At 38.5% G+C, this 17,597-nt stretch overlaps 1 protein-coding gene across 1 annotated transcript in view; it reads right to left on the bottom strand.

Annotated features, from left to right (window-relative positions):
- The window catches only part of PFDN1 (prefoldin subunit 1), a 39,722-nt gene that overhangs the window by 7,218 nt on the left and 14,907 nt on the right, over positions 1 to 17,597 (bottom strand). Inside the window, exon 3 of the mRNA XM_087721858.1 lies at positions 11,882 to 11,966. Coding sequence (XP_087577984.1) covers positions 11,882 to 11,966 — 85 coding nt within the window. The remainder of the gene's footprint in view (positions 1 to 11,881; positions 11,967 to 17,597) is intronic.

The raw sequence follows: 17,597 nt of genomic DNA, 5'->3' as shown, positions 1-17,597 counted from the left end.
TTAAAAACAGCACCTTAAATTGGACCTGGAAGCAGGCTTGCAGCCAATGCAGTTCATACATCAGAAATGTGCTATGTGCTCTTCTGGAAATTGCCCATTCTGCAACGTTTAGTACCAATTGAAGATTCTGGATACTCTTCAACGGCAATTGCATGTAAAGCTCATTACAGGGAGTCCAATCTGCAGATGACTAGGACATGAGTGGCTGAGCAGAGCCTTCCGATCCAGAAATGGGCACAACTGGAGCACTAGATGAAGCAGTGCAAAGGTCTCCAAGCCACAACTGCCACCTGCTCTTTGAACAAGAATTCTGAATCTAGAAGGAACCCCAGATTGAGCAACAGGTCTGTTTGGTAGGGGAACCTCTAGGAGGGCCGACACAATCTTGTAAGTCTGGAAGTACAAGCTTCCCAAGTGTCAGAGCTGTCATGCTTCATTCACACCTCTGTTTCGTTAGATGCCAGTCTGTCATAAGCCATGGAGGAAATCAGCAGGAAAGGACAAGGGGGGGGGGATGGGGGAAACTGAAAGCAATCTTCGTGCCATCTGAGAAATCCCAAGGCTGCAGACTTTGGAATGGAATGTAACACCTCTGCATCTGGCTAACCTTCACAGGGACAATTACCAAAATATCTTCTTCAAATATGACTGGACAATGCGATAACGGGAGATGGACTAGAAAAGGGAAAGTTAACTAGGGAATCTTTGGGCGCAAACTGTTAATTCTGGCTTTGCTTACTGTAACCACTTGGCTTTTAGTAAAAGTAATCTTTTCACTGCAAAGAGTCAAGACTTTTTTTCCTAAGAGACCAAGCTGGGCCAGGTCTGACAAGAAGCTTCCTATATAGCTAGATGACAGCATCTCTAAGGATGCTCTTACTGGATTAGCCTGTTACATAATCACAAACAGATTCATTTATACATGAAGTGTTGGAACCAGATGCTTGGATATGATGCACTTGCCTTGAATAAAGCCCTCTGATGTAATGTCTTGCGACTTTTACCTCAAAATAAATAAACAAATAAAAAGACCTGGCTTAGAATGTCTAAATTTCTAAAGTTAACATTTCTCATTTTTTACATTCCTCTGACATGCTTCAGGAAAATGATCTTGTGACTTATGACAGCATACTAGTTTATTAGAATGTCTCTCCTTGGCCTCAAGAAGGAGAAAACGACTTGTATCCAAAATGAGATATCAGACAGGAGCCATGAGATTACTGTGGCCTCAACTGAGCTGCTATAGTTGCTGTAAGCCTTAGGATTTTTTAAATGCCCCATTGGTCCCAGAGTAACTAAGGAATCATTTTTTAGACTTTTTAAAAACAAAGACTGTGAAATTTAATTAACATATTTAGAAAATGCATAATCTATTTTCAAATCAAAACTTAACCAAAAGATTGATAATAATAAATCCAACATCTACACAATGTAAATTAAAACTATAAATATCTGTTACATAAGTTATTTTAATTGAATTCAAATGGCACTATCTTAAAAGGTTAATAGGGAGCACACAAAGTATGCTATTGCAAACTCAAATTTATACATGTTAATGAATAAGAAATTAAAAAGCAAATATGCTCAGTAATATTTTCTTTATTATGTATTTCCCTCCCTTTAAAGCTACTGATACATATGCTCCAACTGCTTCATGTTCTTCTTCAGAGAAAGGCTGGCTATATGACAGGCCAAGATCTGAACATTTAACAAACATCAGATGAAAATAAACCAGGGAAGAATCCAATCACATTTTCTCATACTCCAAACTCTGTCCAAGTTGTCTGTGTTACAAGGCATATAAATAAGCAATCTTAGATAGACTGTATATGACCAAATTATTTATTTGTCCAGTGGCTTCACTAATGTATCTCAGTCAAGGCAGTTAAATCCAGTGATGGATCTTAAATGGATCTTCTGTCTTCCAGGAAAATTTAAAGACAAGGCAGTTGGAATCAAAGTTTTCACTAAAGCACTGTAAATCTGCCAACTGAGTGGCAATTAGCCTAGGTCCCCATTTTACTGAACTGTGCAGACTTGTCCTGAGATAATTGGTACACCAGGTTTACTATTCAGTTGTTCCTAAAGGAGTAACACTGATATTCAGATGTGTTTTTTGCCACTGGTTTCCTTTATTTAACTGCATTATTATTTCAATCAATTTAACATTATTACATTATCATACCCCTAATTTAGATTAGAGTTGGAAGGAACCTTGTAGATCACCTAGTCCAACCCCCCGCCCAAGCAGGAGATCCTACACCATTTCTGACAAATGGCAGTGCAGTCTCTTCTTGAAATCTTCCAGTGATGAAGCTCCCACAGCTTAGGAAGGCAAGCTGTTCCATTGGTTGATTGCTCTCACTGTCAGAAAATTTCTCCTTATTTCTATGCTGAATTTCTCCTTGATCAGTTTCCATCTATTATTCTGGGTCTGGCCTTCAGGTTCCTTGGAAAATAGCTCGACCCCTTCCTCTCTGTGGCAGCCCCTCAAATATTGCTATCATGTCTCCCCTGGTCCTTCTCTTCACTAGACTAGCCATGCACAGTTCCGGTAACCATTCTTCATACGTTTTAGTCTCCAGTCCCCTAATCATCCTGATTGCTCTTCTCTACACTTTTTCTATCTCAACAATTTTTTTATAATGTGGTAACCAAAACTAGATGCATTATTCTAGGTGTGGGCTTACTAAGGCTTAATAGTGGTATTAGTACCTCACTTGATATTGATTGTATCCCTTTGTTAATGCAACTTAAATTGTGTTGGGTTTTTTGGCTTCCGCCGCACACTGATTTTCCATTGTAGCTTGCTGAAGCTTGTGCTTGGTTCTAGGCTGAGACCTTAGACCCAACCACCCCTCCTCCTATAGTATTACAGAGACAGACACATAATGAAGTGAAAAAGATATTAGACTCTAGATTATATAGAGATCAGTTGCAATATTTAGTACATTGGAAGGGATACCCTTGTCTGAGGATACGTGGGTAAAAAACTGGAATGTAGAAGCTGATAGGTTGGTTAAGCAATTTCATGATAAGGATCCAGACAAGCCAAAGAATCCCCCGGGGGGGGTGGAGAGGTGATTAGTTCTACACTGTAAACCTCCTACATTACTCTTGTTACAGGACACACTTCTCTTCTAAGGAGAGGCTGCCCGTCAGGCCTGGAAGCCATCTTTTACCTTTTGGATTTCAGGCCTGCCACATTTACTACTGTGGGATTTATACAATTTCTTGTTATTTTATTGTCACTATCAAGGTTTTATTTTAAGTATTTTAAACGGAAGTAAACAAAAATCACTCAATGTCAGATTATCAAGAGATGTGTCCAGTCTATTAATGAAACCATAGCTACTGTGACCTCAAAATGGAGGTTCTTCTCCAAATAATGGCTACATGATTTGACCTCAAATTCATGTATGACAATGTAGTTTGCCTTATATCATGGCTTCTGCAAGGATAAATATTTTTTTCTATTTTTAAATCAAAGCTTCAGAACTGAATACGTCTTTTCTTCCACCAACGCCTCCTCAAGCCTTCGTGGCACTGCAGCTGCTCGGCTGGGTAAGCGCCAAAGGCTTTAAAGGACAGGTAAGGAGCGCGGGCAGGCAGGTGGGCCCTCTGAAGCTCATACAAACAGAGTAGCTGGGCTTTACCTTCTTAATGTTTGAACCCATTGTCTTTTTTTTTAATCCAGACATAAATTAGCTCTCAGAGCCACATTATGCGGACTATAAAACATAAAACATTGTCAACATGAGACATAACAAAAACAACAGTATACACTAAATAAAACTAGAACATGTGTTTGGAATTCAGATGTTAATTCATAATAGCAATAGCAGTTCGATTTATATACCGCTTCATAGGGCTTTCAGCCCTCTCTAAGCAGTTTACAGAGTCAGCATATTGCCCCCAACAATCCAGGTCCTCATTTTACCCACCTCGGAAGGATGGAAGGCTGAGTCAACCCTGAGCCGGTGAGATTTGAACAGCCGAACTGCAGAACTGCAGTCAGCTGAAGTAGCCTGCAGTGTTGCATTTAACCACTGTGCCACCTCGGCCCTTCCTTATGTTCCAACAGAGGATCTTCTGCTCAATATATTGAATATGCAATAAGTAAACAGCTAAAAGTTTTCAGGCACAACATACAATATTTTTCCATTAGTATAGAAACTTTTTTTAAAGAGCCAAGGCAAATGGAATAACTTCTGTAATAAATGTTAATTTACTTCATATGTCCCAATAATCCAATCGATTTTGAATGGCACACTGACTTGCTTAGCTATTCTTTTTTATGGAGAATTTTTACTTTAAAAAAAAAAAAAGAGTATATAAAAGACAAAAATAAAATGTGCAGAGAACAATAGTTAAAGAAAACAATTAAGTGACCTCTGACCTTCATTACAGCTGTTACAGTTATCTTTCTTCATAATTGCTTTATTTTTCTTAAACAACACTTTTTCAAGTGTTTAGTCTAAAAAAAATTGCCATTTTAGCTCTTTCCGTTTTTAGTTCAAAGCCCCCCAAAAACTATACCTCCCGCAAGCTCACAGACAGAAAGACGATGGGCCGCATGGGAAAATGAGGCTTTCGTGGTGAGATGAGCACTGCTAACCTGGAGACACCTGTTGGAAGGGGGGCAGAAACCATTCAAAGTCTGGACTGACCACAAAAATCTGGACGGTCAAAAATCACGGAAACTATCACCCAAATAAGACCAATGGGCTCAATACTTCAACCGTTTTGACTTCATAATAAAGCACATTCCAGTGAGGAGGAACTTTCTAGCTGATGCCCTCTCCCGCATGCCTCAGTACAAATGCAAATGGGAGCAAGTGGTGGACGCCATAATTCCCTCTACTCAAATAGCTGCCCAAGCGACCACCAGACAGCAAAGCCATGACTGGCAAGACCAGTGGTGGGTTCTGGATCATGTTGCAACCGATACGGTTGCAATGGGACCCGGCATCCTACATATGAATACACACAGCGTGCGCGCATGCGTCTTTCCTTCCAGCAACGTCTCCTCAAGCCTTCGCAGCGCTGCAGCTGCTCGGCTGGGTAAGCGCCAAAGGCTTTAAAGGACAGGTAAGGAGCGCGGGCAGGCAGGTGGGCCCTCTGGAGCACCATACTGGAACAGTATCCAGTGCTCTGGGCAGGCTCCGGTACGCCCGTACCGGAGCGTACTTCCTGCAACTCACCATTGGGCAAGACCAACCAGCAAGTGACCTAACCACGAGACTCAAAACTGAATTGCCCCTGGTTCTGAAACAACCAACACATCTTAACAAAAAGAATGACCTCGCATGGAAGGGGACCAAACTCTACATCCCGGAATCCCTATGCACCCTAATTATCCAGAGGAGCCATGACGCCAAACCAGCAGGCCACTTTGGATTCTTAAAGACTTTACACTTTCAGCCTTCCATAGTTCTGCTATCACATGGTCTTCTCAGAACTTCATGTTTCCCTTCTTTTTCACTTATCTCATTTTTATGTAATCAGCCAATCATTTTTAACAAATTTAAACATTCTTATTTCCCACAGAGATATGTATTTTTAGTGTATGTGCTGCCAAAGCAAGCACAGAGTTATGTGTTATCTGTTTATTTAATTCAAAAAATACTTTGTGAAGCAATATTCCAAATTTAGCTCTCCCTTTAATACTTTTTCAGCTATCTTATTTCAAAATCCCAGGAAACATTTTGCATTTATTTTTAAATCTTTATAACTGGTTCCTTCCTCTTACTTTACCCATTTAAATATTCTTTAGAAAGTGGATCAGACACACCCAGTGTCCTTTAAAACAGGGGTTTCCATCCCCCGGGCGCAGCCCAACAGGTCGCAGGAGAAATGGGCAAACGTGCGTGAGCACAAACACCCTCTGCTCAAGCTCCTCTGCTTGTGCAAGTGGAGCTTCACATGTGATCACTGCTGCCACAAATGGAGCTTTGTGCACCAGCAACTTCACCTGAACAGACTACTAATACAGTTAACCTCTGGAAATTCAGCTAGTGCATAATGCAGCTGCATGGACTGTTACTTGTATTCCTAGAACTGCACATTACATCTCTGCTCCATAAACTGCAATGATTGGTATTCTGGTTCTGGGTCCAATTCAAAGTGCTGGCTATGCCTTTTAAAGGACCTACACTGCACTAGGGGTACTCTTCCCAGTTATATTTACCCATCATATCAGTTCTGCAAAGAGGGGCATATTGCAGGTTCTATCGTCCAAGGAATTTCATCTGGTGGGCCTTTTCTGGAGTGGCATTCTCCCTTTGGAACATCATTCTCCCCCAACATCATTCTCCCCCAAGATAAGATTTAAATTTAATAAATAATTGGTATAAATCAGTCTTCAATCTTCTGAATACACACCCAGAGACAAAATATATGTGTGTACACACACACACACACACACACACAGAGGGAGGGAGAGAGGGAGGGAGGGAGGGAGGGAGGGAGGGAGGGAGGGAGACATCACCCTAGTAGAGTCCTGGCTGTGTCTCCCATTTAAATTACTCATGAAAGGGATTGGAAAAAAATTAATGAAAACTTGAAGAATAGAACAATTAAATTCTAAAATATATCATGCATCTGAAAGGCAAAGCATTAAGATCCAACATGAATCAATAAAAAACTTATTTATTTATATTTCATATTTCTCAACTGCCCATCTCCCTTCCTCTTAATCTTTTTGGTACACTCATCTTATATTTCGTTAGCCCACCGGGTAGACAGATCAGGAATCAACTGCTCAGGAAGGAAAATGTCCTTTTATTTCAGATTGGATTATAGCAGGGTTGTCAAACCTATTAGCATCACTGACCATATTGTGATATATTGTGATGTTTTTTGCCTTTGCAGAGCTGGGGTGGCCATGGCATGCGTGGGCCACCAGTTTGACAGGCCTGGATTATAGTAACAGAAAGTTGTAAATCCGATTATGATGTACCTCCGCCTTTTTTTATATTCATGTAAATTAGAGGTGAGAATCTGAGCTTCTTCCACATATTTTCTGCTTGTTGTGGACTTAAAATATGTTCTTCCTCTTATCATTATAAGCAGAGTAAACCAGATTAAAAAGCAAGGTGTGAATCAATCAGGAATTTATGATTCACACACCTGAAACTTGAGGCATGATTATCAATTATGATTCAGAGGTTTGTTAGCTTTAGCTGTTCTAACTGCCTTATTCAGTCAGTTCAAGAAGAGTGGGTAGGGCTAAACTTATAATCTGCTAAGATTTTTCTGTTTTGTGCAGTAGTTGATGAGAAAAAGGAAATATTAGTTAGAATAAGCAATTATCTACCATGGGTTTTGAGAACATAATTTCAGTTGGAAAGTAAATTTCTACCATCAGGTATTCTATAACCAGATATGTTAGAGTTCAACTGCTACAATCCCCAGTTAAAAAGGAGAAAAGTGTAATAATGCATAATTTTAATTTAATTTACAATTGTAAATTAGTAAATAGGGAATAAGGATCTAAACAGCACTACTGGTTTCATAGGCATCCCTTTATTGTGAATAGTTAGAAAACTAGATAATAGTACCCATAAAATTAAAAGATTTAGAATTCCATTTAATCACTGGGAACAATAGAAGTACGCACCTGTGTAACATTATAACATGCAAGATTTAACAGACCAGAATAACAGAGTTGGGACCAACCCCCTGCTCAAGTATACCATTCAGGACAAATGGCTGCCCAATCACTTCTTAAAAATCTCCAGTGTTGAAACACCCACAATTTCTGGAGGCAAACCATTCCACTAACTAATTATTCTCACTGTCAGAAAACATTTCCTTATTTCTAGATTGCATGTCTCCTTAATAAGTTTCCATCTGTTACTTTTTGTCCTGCCCTCAGGTCCTTTGGAGAATAAGTTGACCCTCTCTCATCTGTGACAGCCCCTCAAATATTGGAAGACTGCTATCATGTCTCAAAAGAAGAAAATGAGGGTAACAATAGCAGTGATACTAACTGACAGTATAATAGAAGAGAAAGAATTGGAGAAAAATCATAAAATATCAAGATCTGAAAATCAAAGTTGAAAGTTTATGACAGAAACCAGCTATGGTGGTCCCACTGGGTGCCATACCAAAAAATCTTGGACAGCACTTAGTATATCTACACGCGGACAAAATTTCCATTTGTCAATTTCAAAAGTGTACACTGCTTGGCTCTGCAAATACACTTACATTATGACATCCTAAATTCTTGGAAAGAACTCAATGTATATGAGGGCCAACAGCAGATAAAAAATCTGGCAGCTGTGATTTCACTTTGCTGCGTATAATAATTATCTTCACCCACCAGTTCTCAATAATACATGCTCTTCTTTTACTTGAAATTATAGCCATAACAGAGAAAAACTAATAACAAAGATATTATGTGGATATGTGACACCTTTTATTACTTCAGATCATTTAGTAAAATGGGTTGCCTGTCTTACGGTAAAGCAAATTTAAATCTAGAATAAAACGATTAAATACTATTAATTATATTCATAGGCTGGAAATATCATGGCAAAAACAGTTTCAAAGCAGCATAGAAAGAATGAGATCTTTCCTATTGTTTCATAGTGCAAGAATTCTGATTAAAGAGTAAAACAACTCTTAGCGTTATCACTTCTGTACATAAGAAGCATAAATAATAATGAGACTCTCAAACATAAAAGGATTAAAAAAAACAGGAAAACCATTTATCACAAATGTCAAAGAGGTTGAACCTCCTTCACATTGCAAAATCAATCCAGCAAGTTACAGCCATCTCATAGCAACCTCCTACTGTTTGTTATTTTTAGCTACCTAGTCTGACAACACCCAGCAACTAAACAAGCTCAGAATAGTACAGAACAGAGAATTATCTACCACTAACAATAAAAACACACAGCCCTAATCACTTCCTTCCATATCCTTAGAGCATTCCACTTTGTTTTTCCTGAAATGTAACATTTAAATACAAAATAAAATTAGATGACACTTTCTTCAAATTATATTTTGCTTACTTGTCAATTATGTTTATTAAAATGAAATTTTAAAATTTTTCTTCTAACAACTACTACTTTTCAGGCTGCTCAAAACAAACCTCTTTCCCTTTAGCATTTTAATCATGATGCTTATGATTTGCATGTTAAAAATTCAAAGATCATTGGCTGGTTTTCTAGTGATCAAGACTACAACACTAAGAAGTGGATTTACAAATAATAAATTTGCATAATGCAATGGTACAACTAATAGCATTTGGGACAGGGCTTATTTCAGTAAAGAACAATTTAGCAAACAAAAGCCAAGTCAATATTTTTGTAATCTCACAGGGGTTTACCAAAGAGGTTTAGAGATGCCCAGGAACAATTTCTGACTTTCACAACTCACTGTAAACTGCACATGTCAGTTTGACTTGCAAAATTTCCTATAGACTACATCAAAATTAGAGGTGAAACTTGAAAAAAATAGAATATTGTGCAAAAGTTCATTTATTTCAGTAATGCAACTTAAAAGGTGAAACTAAAATATGAGATAAACTCATTATATGCAAAGCAAGATAGTTCAAACCGTGATTTGTCATAATTGTGATGATTATGGCTTACAACTCATGAAAACCCCAAATCCACCATCTCAGAAAATTAGAATATTACATGTGATCAATAAAACAAGGATTGTACATAGAACAATATCGGATCTCTGAAAAGTATAAGCATGCATATGTACTCAGTACTTGATTTGGGCCCCTTTTGCAGCAATTACTACCTCAATGAGGCGTTGCATGGAAGCTATCAGTCTGTGGCACTGCTGAGGTGTTATGGAAGACCAGGATGCTTCAATAGAGGCCTGACATGTTCGGTCTCAGGTCTCTCATCTTTCTTTTGGCAATGCCCCATAGACTCTCTATGGGGTTCAAGTCAGGCAAGTTTGCTGGCCAATCAAACACAGTAATCCACAGTCATTGAACCAGGTTTTGGTGCTTTTGGCAATGTGGGCAGGTGCCAGGTCCTGCTGGAAAATGAAGTCAGCATCCCCATAAAGCCTACAATAGATCAGATCTTTTTTTTGAGTGGGGGGGAGAGAAGGAGCTAGGAAACTCAAGATAGCATTGGGCACTTCCAGAATTAGCAATGTAACATTTGTACTAAAACACCACAGTGGGGAGGGAGGGAAAGTTCCTATACTCATGATGGCGAACTGGTGGCACACGGAGCCATTTCTGAGGGCACGTGGGGTGTTGCCCTGTCAGGTCCAGCACGCATGCGCCAGCTGATTTTCAGCCTTGATTTTCAGCCACCTTTCACCCTCTGGAGGTTTTTCTGAAGCCTCCAGAGGGCAAAAAACCATTCAATGTGCAAACCGAAAGTTTGGGAATGGACTTCCGGTTTGGGAATGGACTTTCCGGCTGTTTTTTGCCCTCCAGGGGCTTCAGAGAAGCCTCCTGAGGAGAAAAATGGCCCAATGAGAACCCAGAAGTCCTTTCCTGAACTTCTGGTTTGCGTGTTGGGCCGTTTTTTGCCCTCCCCAGGATCCTAGAAAGCCTCTGGAGCCTGGGGAGGGTGAAAAACGAACGGGCCCACTGGAAGTCAGAAAACGGGCTGTTTCTGGCCTCTGGACATCCTCGTGTGTGTGTGTCTGTGTGTGTGTGTGTGTGTGTGTGTGTGGAGGACGCCGTTTCCACCCTCCCCAGGCTACTAGAAAGATTCTGGAGCCTGCGGAGGGCAAAAAACGGACCTACAGGGCCCACTGGAAGTCAGAAAAAGGGCCATTTCCGGGCTCCAGAGTGGCGGCGGAGGCAATTTTTGCCCTCCCCAGGTTCCAAGAAAGCCATACACAGATGCACGGGCAGCGGTGTCATGCGTGCATGCGCAGGGGCACAGCACGCATTTAATTATGGGGTAGGCACACGCACAATAGCGCACATGCTTTTCACACCCACGGCAAAAAAGGTTTTCCACCACTGTCCTATACTAATTCAATCAAACTATTTACTTTTAGCTATGAAAAAGATGGATATTTATTTTACATCAAAGTACATGAATAGTCATTAAATGAACTGATGTAAGTTGAGGACTATATACAGGTAGTCCTCGACTTACCACAGTTCATTTAATGATCGTTCAAAGTTACAATACCACTGAAAAAAGTGACTTATGACCGTTTTTCAAATTTATGACCATTGCAGCATCCCTATGGTTATGTGATGAAAATTCAGATACTTAGTAACAATTCATATTTATGACGGTTGCAGTGTTCAGCTTTTGCAATCTTCTGACAAGCAAACCTCTTTCTTTTTAACCGCAGACCAATTATGCTTTTATATTCTGTGTTTTCTCAGGCTTCACAGGGAATTTCTAGACACAATTGTAAAACAAGAAATACTACTAGCTGTCCCATACTGAAACTTCCATTCTGCAAAGGCACTTCATGCAGATAAACCATATAGAACTGTGATGGCAAACCTATGGCACGCATGCCAGAAGTGGCACACAGAACCTTCTCTGTGGGCACGTGTGCCATCGCCAGCTGCTCCTCATGCCTGCCAGCCAGCTGGTCTTCACGACCTGAAAACAGCCCCAATAATGGCTGTTTTCCGGGCTGTTTGGTAGCCTTTTTAGGGCTGTTTTCAGGCTGGTTTTGGGCCATTTTCCAGGCCTGAAAAATGTTCTGAAAATGGCCCGAAAAACAGCCAAAAAACAAGCATGCATGCACGCACCAGATAGCTTGTCTTCGGATTTTTGGCACTCCAGTCAAAAACATGCACACATGTTCCAGTTTGGGCACTTGGTGCTGAAAAGGTTCGCCATCACTGATATAAAGAATGCAAAATACATACATTGATACATATACATACATACAATCATTTTAGATATTTCAAACATACCTCCAATTCCTTGATTTTTTCTTCTGCTATTTTTTGTTTTTCTAAGAGCTGGTTGTGAATTACTTCTTTGGGATGAAGGATAAACCTACAAAAGTATGAAGGGAGAAGAAAACAAAACAATCAATTTTATTCAACATTTACAGATACAGTCCTGTAAATGACCAAAAAAAGTTCAGAGTTTTTTGTATATTGGTATATTGGCTCCTGCAGCAAAACATATAAAATGGCAGAAGTAATTTTAATGCATAGTAAAGTTATTGAGTTTCACTGTATAAGGTTTCTGGCTATTCAAGACAGTTTTTGTCAAGTAGTTAAATATATTATAGCAACAAACTGGAAAAAGTTTGTTTTCACGAGACTATCAATACCCAGACTTGAAAACCACTATGGTGTAATGGTTAAAGGCACCAAGCTGGAAACCAGGAGATAGTGAGTTCTAATCCAGCTTTAGGCACAAAGCCAGCTGCGTGATAGGCTATTCATCCTCTCTCTCAGTTCCCTGAAGAAAACAATAAAAACCAATTTCATGGACTTGTCCAGGCAGCATCCAGGATTTAAGACTTACTCAAATATTTTTTTTAAAAATTAAAGAGCTATAATAGTACAGTAAGAATTTAAAACTTAACATTTCATCCTGAAATTTAATTCACCACTAAAGTAAAAAGATATTGAAAAGCATATATAAACAACACATAAAAGATTCTTAATAGGGCTACAACAACTAATAAATGCAAGGTGATTATCTGAAAATGTAACCACCATAATTAAAATTATATTTCTGGATCATTTTTTGTTCCACTACAAATTTTGAAGATTTAATTCACAACACCTCTAGCATACATTAAATTGATATGCATATGGCTACCCATCTTCCCAAAAATCTTTTTCAACTGGAAGAATATGATGTTCTTGTTTAAAAACATGTTTTAAATCGTTCAATTTAATAAAATTTTGTCTTCCCGTTTCCAGCGCGTGCATGCACACAGGACACCTGCTCTTCCGGCTTCTGGTGGCCATGCGTGCGTGGAAACTAGTTAGCCAGTGTGCATGCATGCACAGGAAACCAGAATATCATCTTCCTGGTGTGCACCTGTGCGCCAGCCGGCTGCTCTTTCGGTTTCCGGAATGCTCATCTCATCAATCCATAAAACCTTTGACAAATCTGTCTTCAGATATTTCTTGACCCAGTCTTGCCATTTCAACTTATGCATCTTGTTCAGTGGTTGGGTTTCACTCTTCCTTACCTTGGCCATGTCTCTGAGTACTAAACATCTTGTACTTATATCCAATAAGCATTCAAATTTATACACCTTGGAGGTGGAAAATATGCATAAAAATGATATGGGGTCTTAATTAGGGCTTATTTTGGGGGTAGGTTTTATGTTGGGTGCATGTGTACAAATCAAGCTAGGACTTACTTTTGGAGTAGGTCGTATTTTGGGGGAAACACAGTATTAATTTGTTTGTCATATCATCCAGCTCACTTTAGATCACTTTTTTAATCAAAAGGTTATGATGTAATTGTCAATGTTGCATTGAAATCATGGTATTTTATATCTCCAGCATTCCTGCAATCTAGCAGGAAAATTTAAAAAATGAGGTGAGATTGATCTGTCAAGACTTCATGACAAAACCTATGCTAACTTCTGATAATGACTGCATTATGTTCAAGGTGATCACTGATCGATCTTGTTAATCAAGTGAAGTTTTCTGGATGAGAAGTGAAACATTTTCATGGTTCTTTGATTCTCTACTTCCTGGAGACTTTCTCTGATAAATGTTAATCCTCTTGTGATCTGCTTTAGCTATTTACTTATCCAATCCTTTGCCTTCTTCAAGTGAAATCTATAATTTATTCTTAGCAAAAAGATGCAATGATGACATATAGTTTTACAGAGCAAAAAAGAGACCAGCGCTACTTACCCCAATAACACTGTCTTACTATATCTAATATTTGAATCAGCCTGCTTGAGAAATGAGAGCTGTTTACAACTCTTATATATTTACATGACTTAAGGAAACAGAAATAACCATATGGCTTCCAAATTAGTGTTTTTGCATAGCTAGACGATTAACTGAATGGTAGATTTATACTACTGCTCGTATTGCAATCCTTTATAAAAATGGTAGAGTAGCTTTAAAATAATGATTGAAACAAAATGGCACTGTTAAATGAAGACTCAGATAGGTTTTTAAAGACATTTTATTATTAAAATGTACTATTGATTAATAATAGAAACTTCATAAATATCTATTTTAAACATGAAACAAGAAGAAGGGAGATGAGACAATCTTCAAATTCCTGTAAGAACATTGCACAAAAGAATGCATTTCTTTATCATTCTACATGGCAGGTAATGGAATAATGGCTAGAAGCCCTGAATACTCAATTTCAATTTAAAATTAATAATAATGCATTAAACTTGTATAAACATATACAGGTAATCCTTGACTTATGACAATTGAGCCAAAAAATTAGGTTGCTGAGTGAGACTTTTGTTAAGTGAGTTTCTCCCATTTTATGACCTATGACCTTTTACAACAGTTGTTAAGCAAATCAATGCAGTCATTGAGTTAGTAACATAGGTTGTGAAGTAAATCTGGCTTCTCCATTATCTTTGCTTGTCAGAAGGTCGCAAAAGATAATCACATAACCCAAGACATTGCAACCATCTATGTGCTAGTTGCCAAGCATCTGAATTTTGATCACATGACCATATAGATGATGCATTGATCTGTATGAAAAACATTGATAAGTCACCTTTTCCAATGCCATTGTAACTTTGAATGGTCACTAAATGCATTGTTGTTAAGTAGACTACCTGTACATTGAACTTAATAAATTACTAACATTAATGTAGTTAGAACAATCTGAATTGCCTGAATTACCCAGAAATTACCCAGTATACTTCCTGACACTCAACATACAGTGGTACCTTGGTATTCATTGTTAACTGATACTAGGACGTTGGAATGAATACCAAAAAAAATGTTCCTATAAGAAATAATGTAGCAAGTCACAACACAGCTGACACCAAGAAGTTCTAGCTTAGTGATGGCGAACATTTTTCTGCTCGGGTGCCAAAAGGGTGCGTGCGCGATAGCGCATGCGTGCATGTCCACACTCATAATGCAATGCCCTTCCCCCCTGGTGCATGCGCACACAACACACACTGCTTCTTCCCCGTGCATGCGCGCAGGCCTCACCGAAGCCTTGGGACTTCCGGTAGGCCTGTTGGGCCTATTTTTCACCATCCACAGGGTTTCTTGAAGCCTGGGAGGGTGAAAACAGCTACCCTGGCCCTCTGGAAGGCCAAAAATCACTTGGCCAGCGTGCGCATACACGCTGGAATTGTCATAGGGCAACACCTTGTGTGCCCTAAAATATGGCTACACGTGCCACCTGTGTGCCATAGGTTGGCCATCACAGTTCTAGCTTGTGCATTGAGGCCCAAACAAACAATGAGTACCAGGACAATATTTTTGTGTCAAATAGGTCAAAAAGGTTGAGTTTCATAGCAGTTGAGTACCAAAGTACCACTGTATTCAGAGACTGGAAATTGTTATGGGTAGTTTAATTTGGATTAATGCAAGAAGGGGTTGTGTATTAGTGATTAGTCTTTTTCAGTGCTGTGATTTTGAGTGTCTCTTTCACATTAGTATCAGTTAACTTCAAAATACCCAGCTGTAGCGGAAAATTCATAATTACTGTTAAGGAAAAATATGCCAGCTTCCATTTACAGGTAGTCCTCATTTAATGACCATTCTCAGTTATAACAGTAATGAAAATGTAACTTTAAGACCATTCCTTGCATCTATGATCTTTGTAGGTCTGTAAAGCAAAGGAAAACTGTAGTAAAATCATAAGTTGCAGTTTCACTTAGCAACCTCTTTGCAGTCCCAATTCTGATCACTAAACAACATCTTATTAACTTTTTGAATTTAAACATGGATTATTGATATTACTCCTTTGTATCTCATAGTTAACAATCCATTTACTAGCTATGTTGTTGCTCTGCTGTTTTTGTAATCGGATATTTAGTTCCATTCCAAATCTATGTTTAGGGGCGGTTGTGAAGAGAGACAGAGAGGTTGATTTTTTTATATCAAGTTAAATTTTAGGTAACATTTAGTACAACTTTAGTTTTGCAAATAGCAAAGCTATTGCTTAAGTACCAAATTCCTATAGCACAAATTTGAAATGGAGTATATATTATATTAAGGCATAAAGAGATGCTTTGGTCTATCAATTTAAAAATAGAGAAATTAAACCACACAAATGTTTTTGATGTTAACATAGTAAAGCACATAGGATTAGCAATCTTCAGAAAAGGTTTAGTATGATTAGACTCTGAACATCATAAAAAGATGTTACAGAGCAAGAATATAGAGCAATTAGATACATACTTACATAGGAACAAAGCATTTTCAATGTAACATGAGGTTCATTACTGAATCTGATACAAGTTTCAGAAATAGATTCAGAAAAATTATGCACATTAAAATTCTCCTGTCTAATATTTCATCACCAATTCACCAATCACTATCTAGCAGTTGTGTGCTATCTTCCGATATTTAGGTTTAATAGGGATATTTTCAACAAAACCTATTTGCAGCTTCATAAAAGAAAAACCAGAAATACGAAGTAGATGATGATAAATTAGTCTAAGCAATATCTGTTACTGAGAGGACAGTTCAGCATTTTGGCTTTTTGCCAGTACATTTTAATTCAGTTAGTTCATTTCTTTTGAAAGACTTATGTGGCCCGATATAAGCATATACACTAATGTCGAGTTTGCTACTTGGACTATTTGTGAACTGACATCAGCATTTTAATTTGAGTACTATGATGAATGTGTACCTTGTGTAATACTGTATCTGAATATTGGTGGTGTTTCAGATACACTCTTGGAATATGTGGATAATAAACAGAATTCATTTGAATTCATCCAAATAATGAAAATATCTATGGCCCACAGAATGTGTAAAGACTGCAAAAAGAGTGGTCTGAAAAAGTGGGAGTGATGTTTGCAATTAGGTGGGAGTTTCTGTTTGTATTTTTTTTATTTTTAATATTTTTAATTTGTATGTTATTATTGCAAACAAAGAATAATTTTGGAATGCAGCAATACAGTATATGAGTTTTCTAAAATAAGGACGTGGTCATGACAAGCATGTTTAGAATTGCTCCCTTCTGTGTTATGAATCTGGTGAAGTACATCTTTGAGTCTTGCCCCAAACAGAAGTGCAAAATTTGCATGTGTCAAGGAGCCTTTGAATAGATTCATTTTGCATACCAATTGATCATAACTGATCTGGGAGGTCTTTGCTCATAGTCACTCAGGCCCTAGTCACTTCCTAGTCACTTTCTGGTTGGATTACTGAAAGCTGCCTTTGAAAACTATTCCAAAATTATAATTGGTCCAAAATACAATGGCACAGTTTTGACTCCCTATGATTTGCCATGTGCATTGGATTTCAGTTCTTTTACAAGTACAAAATGATGTGTTAGTGATCATCTTTAAAATCTTACATGGGCTAGGATCAGGTTATTGGCCATAATAACTTTCCCTAAACCAGTGATGGCGAACCTATGACACGCGTGTCAGTGCTGACACGCGTAGCCATTTCGGGTGACACGCACATGCTCTCCAAACTTGTTTCAGCGGCAGCTCTCAGCCTGGGCGGCAGCGTCACGCAGGCTGTGGAAGGAGGA

This window comes from Thamnophis sirtalis, unplaced genomic scaffold, assembly GCF_051295495.1.
Source record: "Thamnophis sirtalis isolate CommonGarterSnake01/CBP01778 unplaced genomic scaffold, rThaSir2_p1.2 scaffold_8, whole genome shotgun sequence".
Lineage (NCBI taxonomy): Eukaryota > Metazoa > Chordata > Lepidosauria > Squamata > Natricidae > Thamnophis > Thamnophis sirtalis.
Note: the sequence above shows the minus strand (reverse complement) of the source record. Positions and strands in the feature narration are given on the sequence as shown.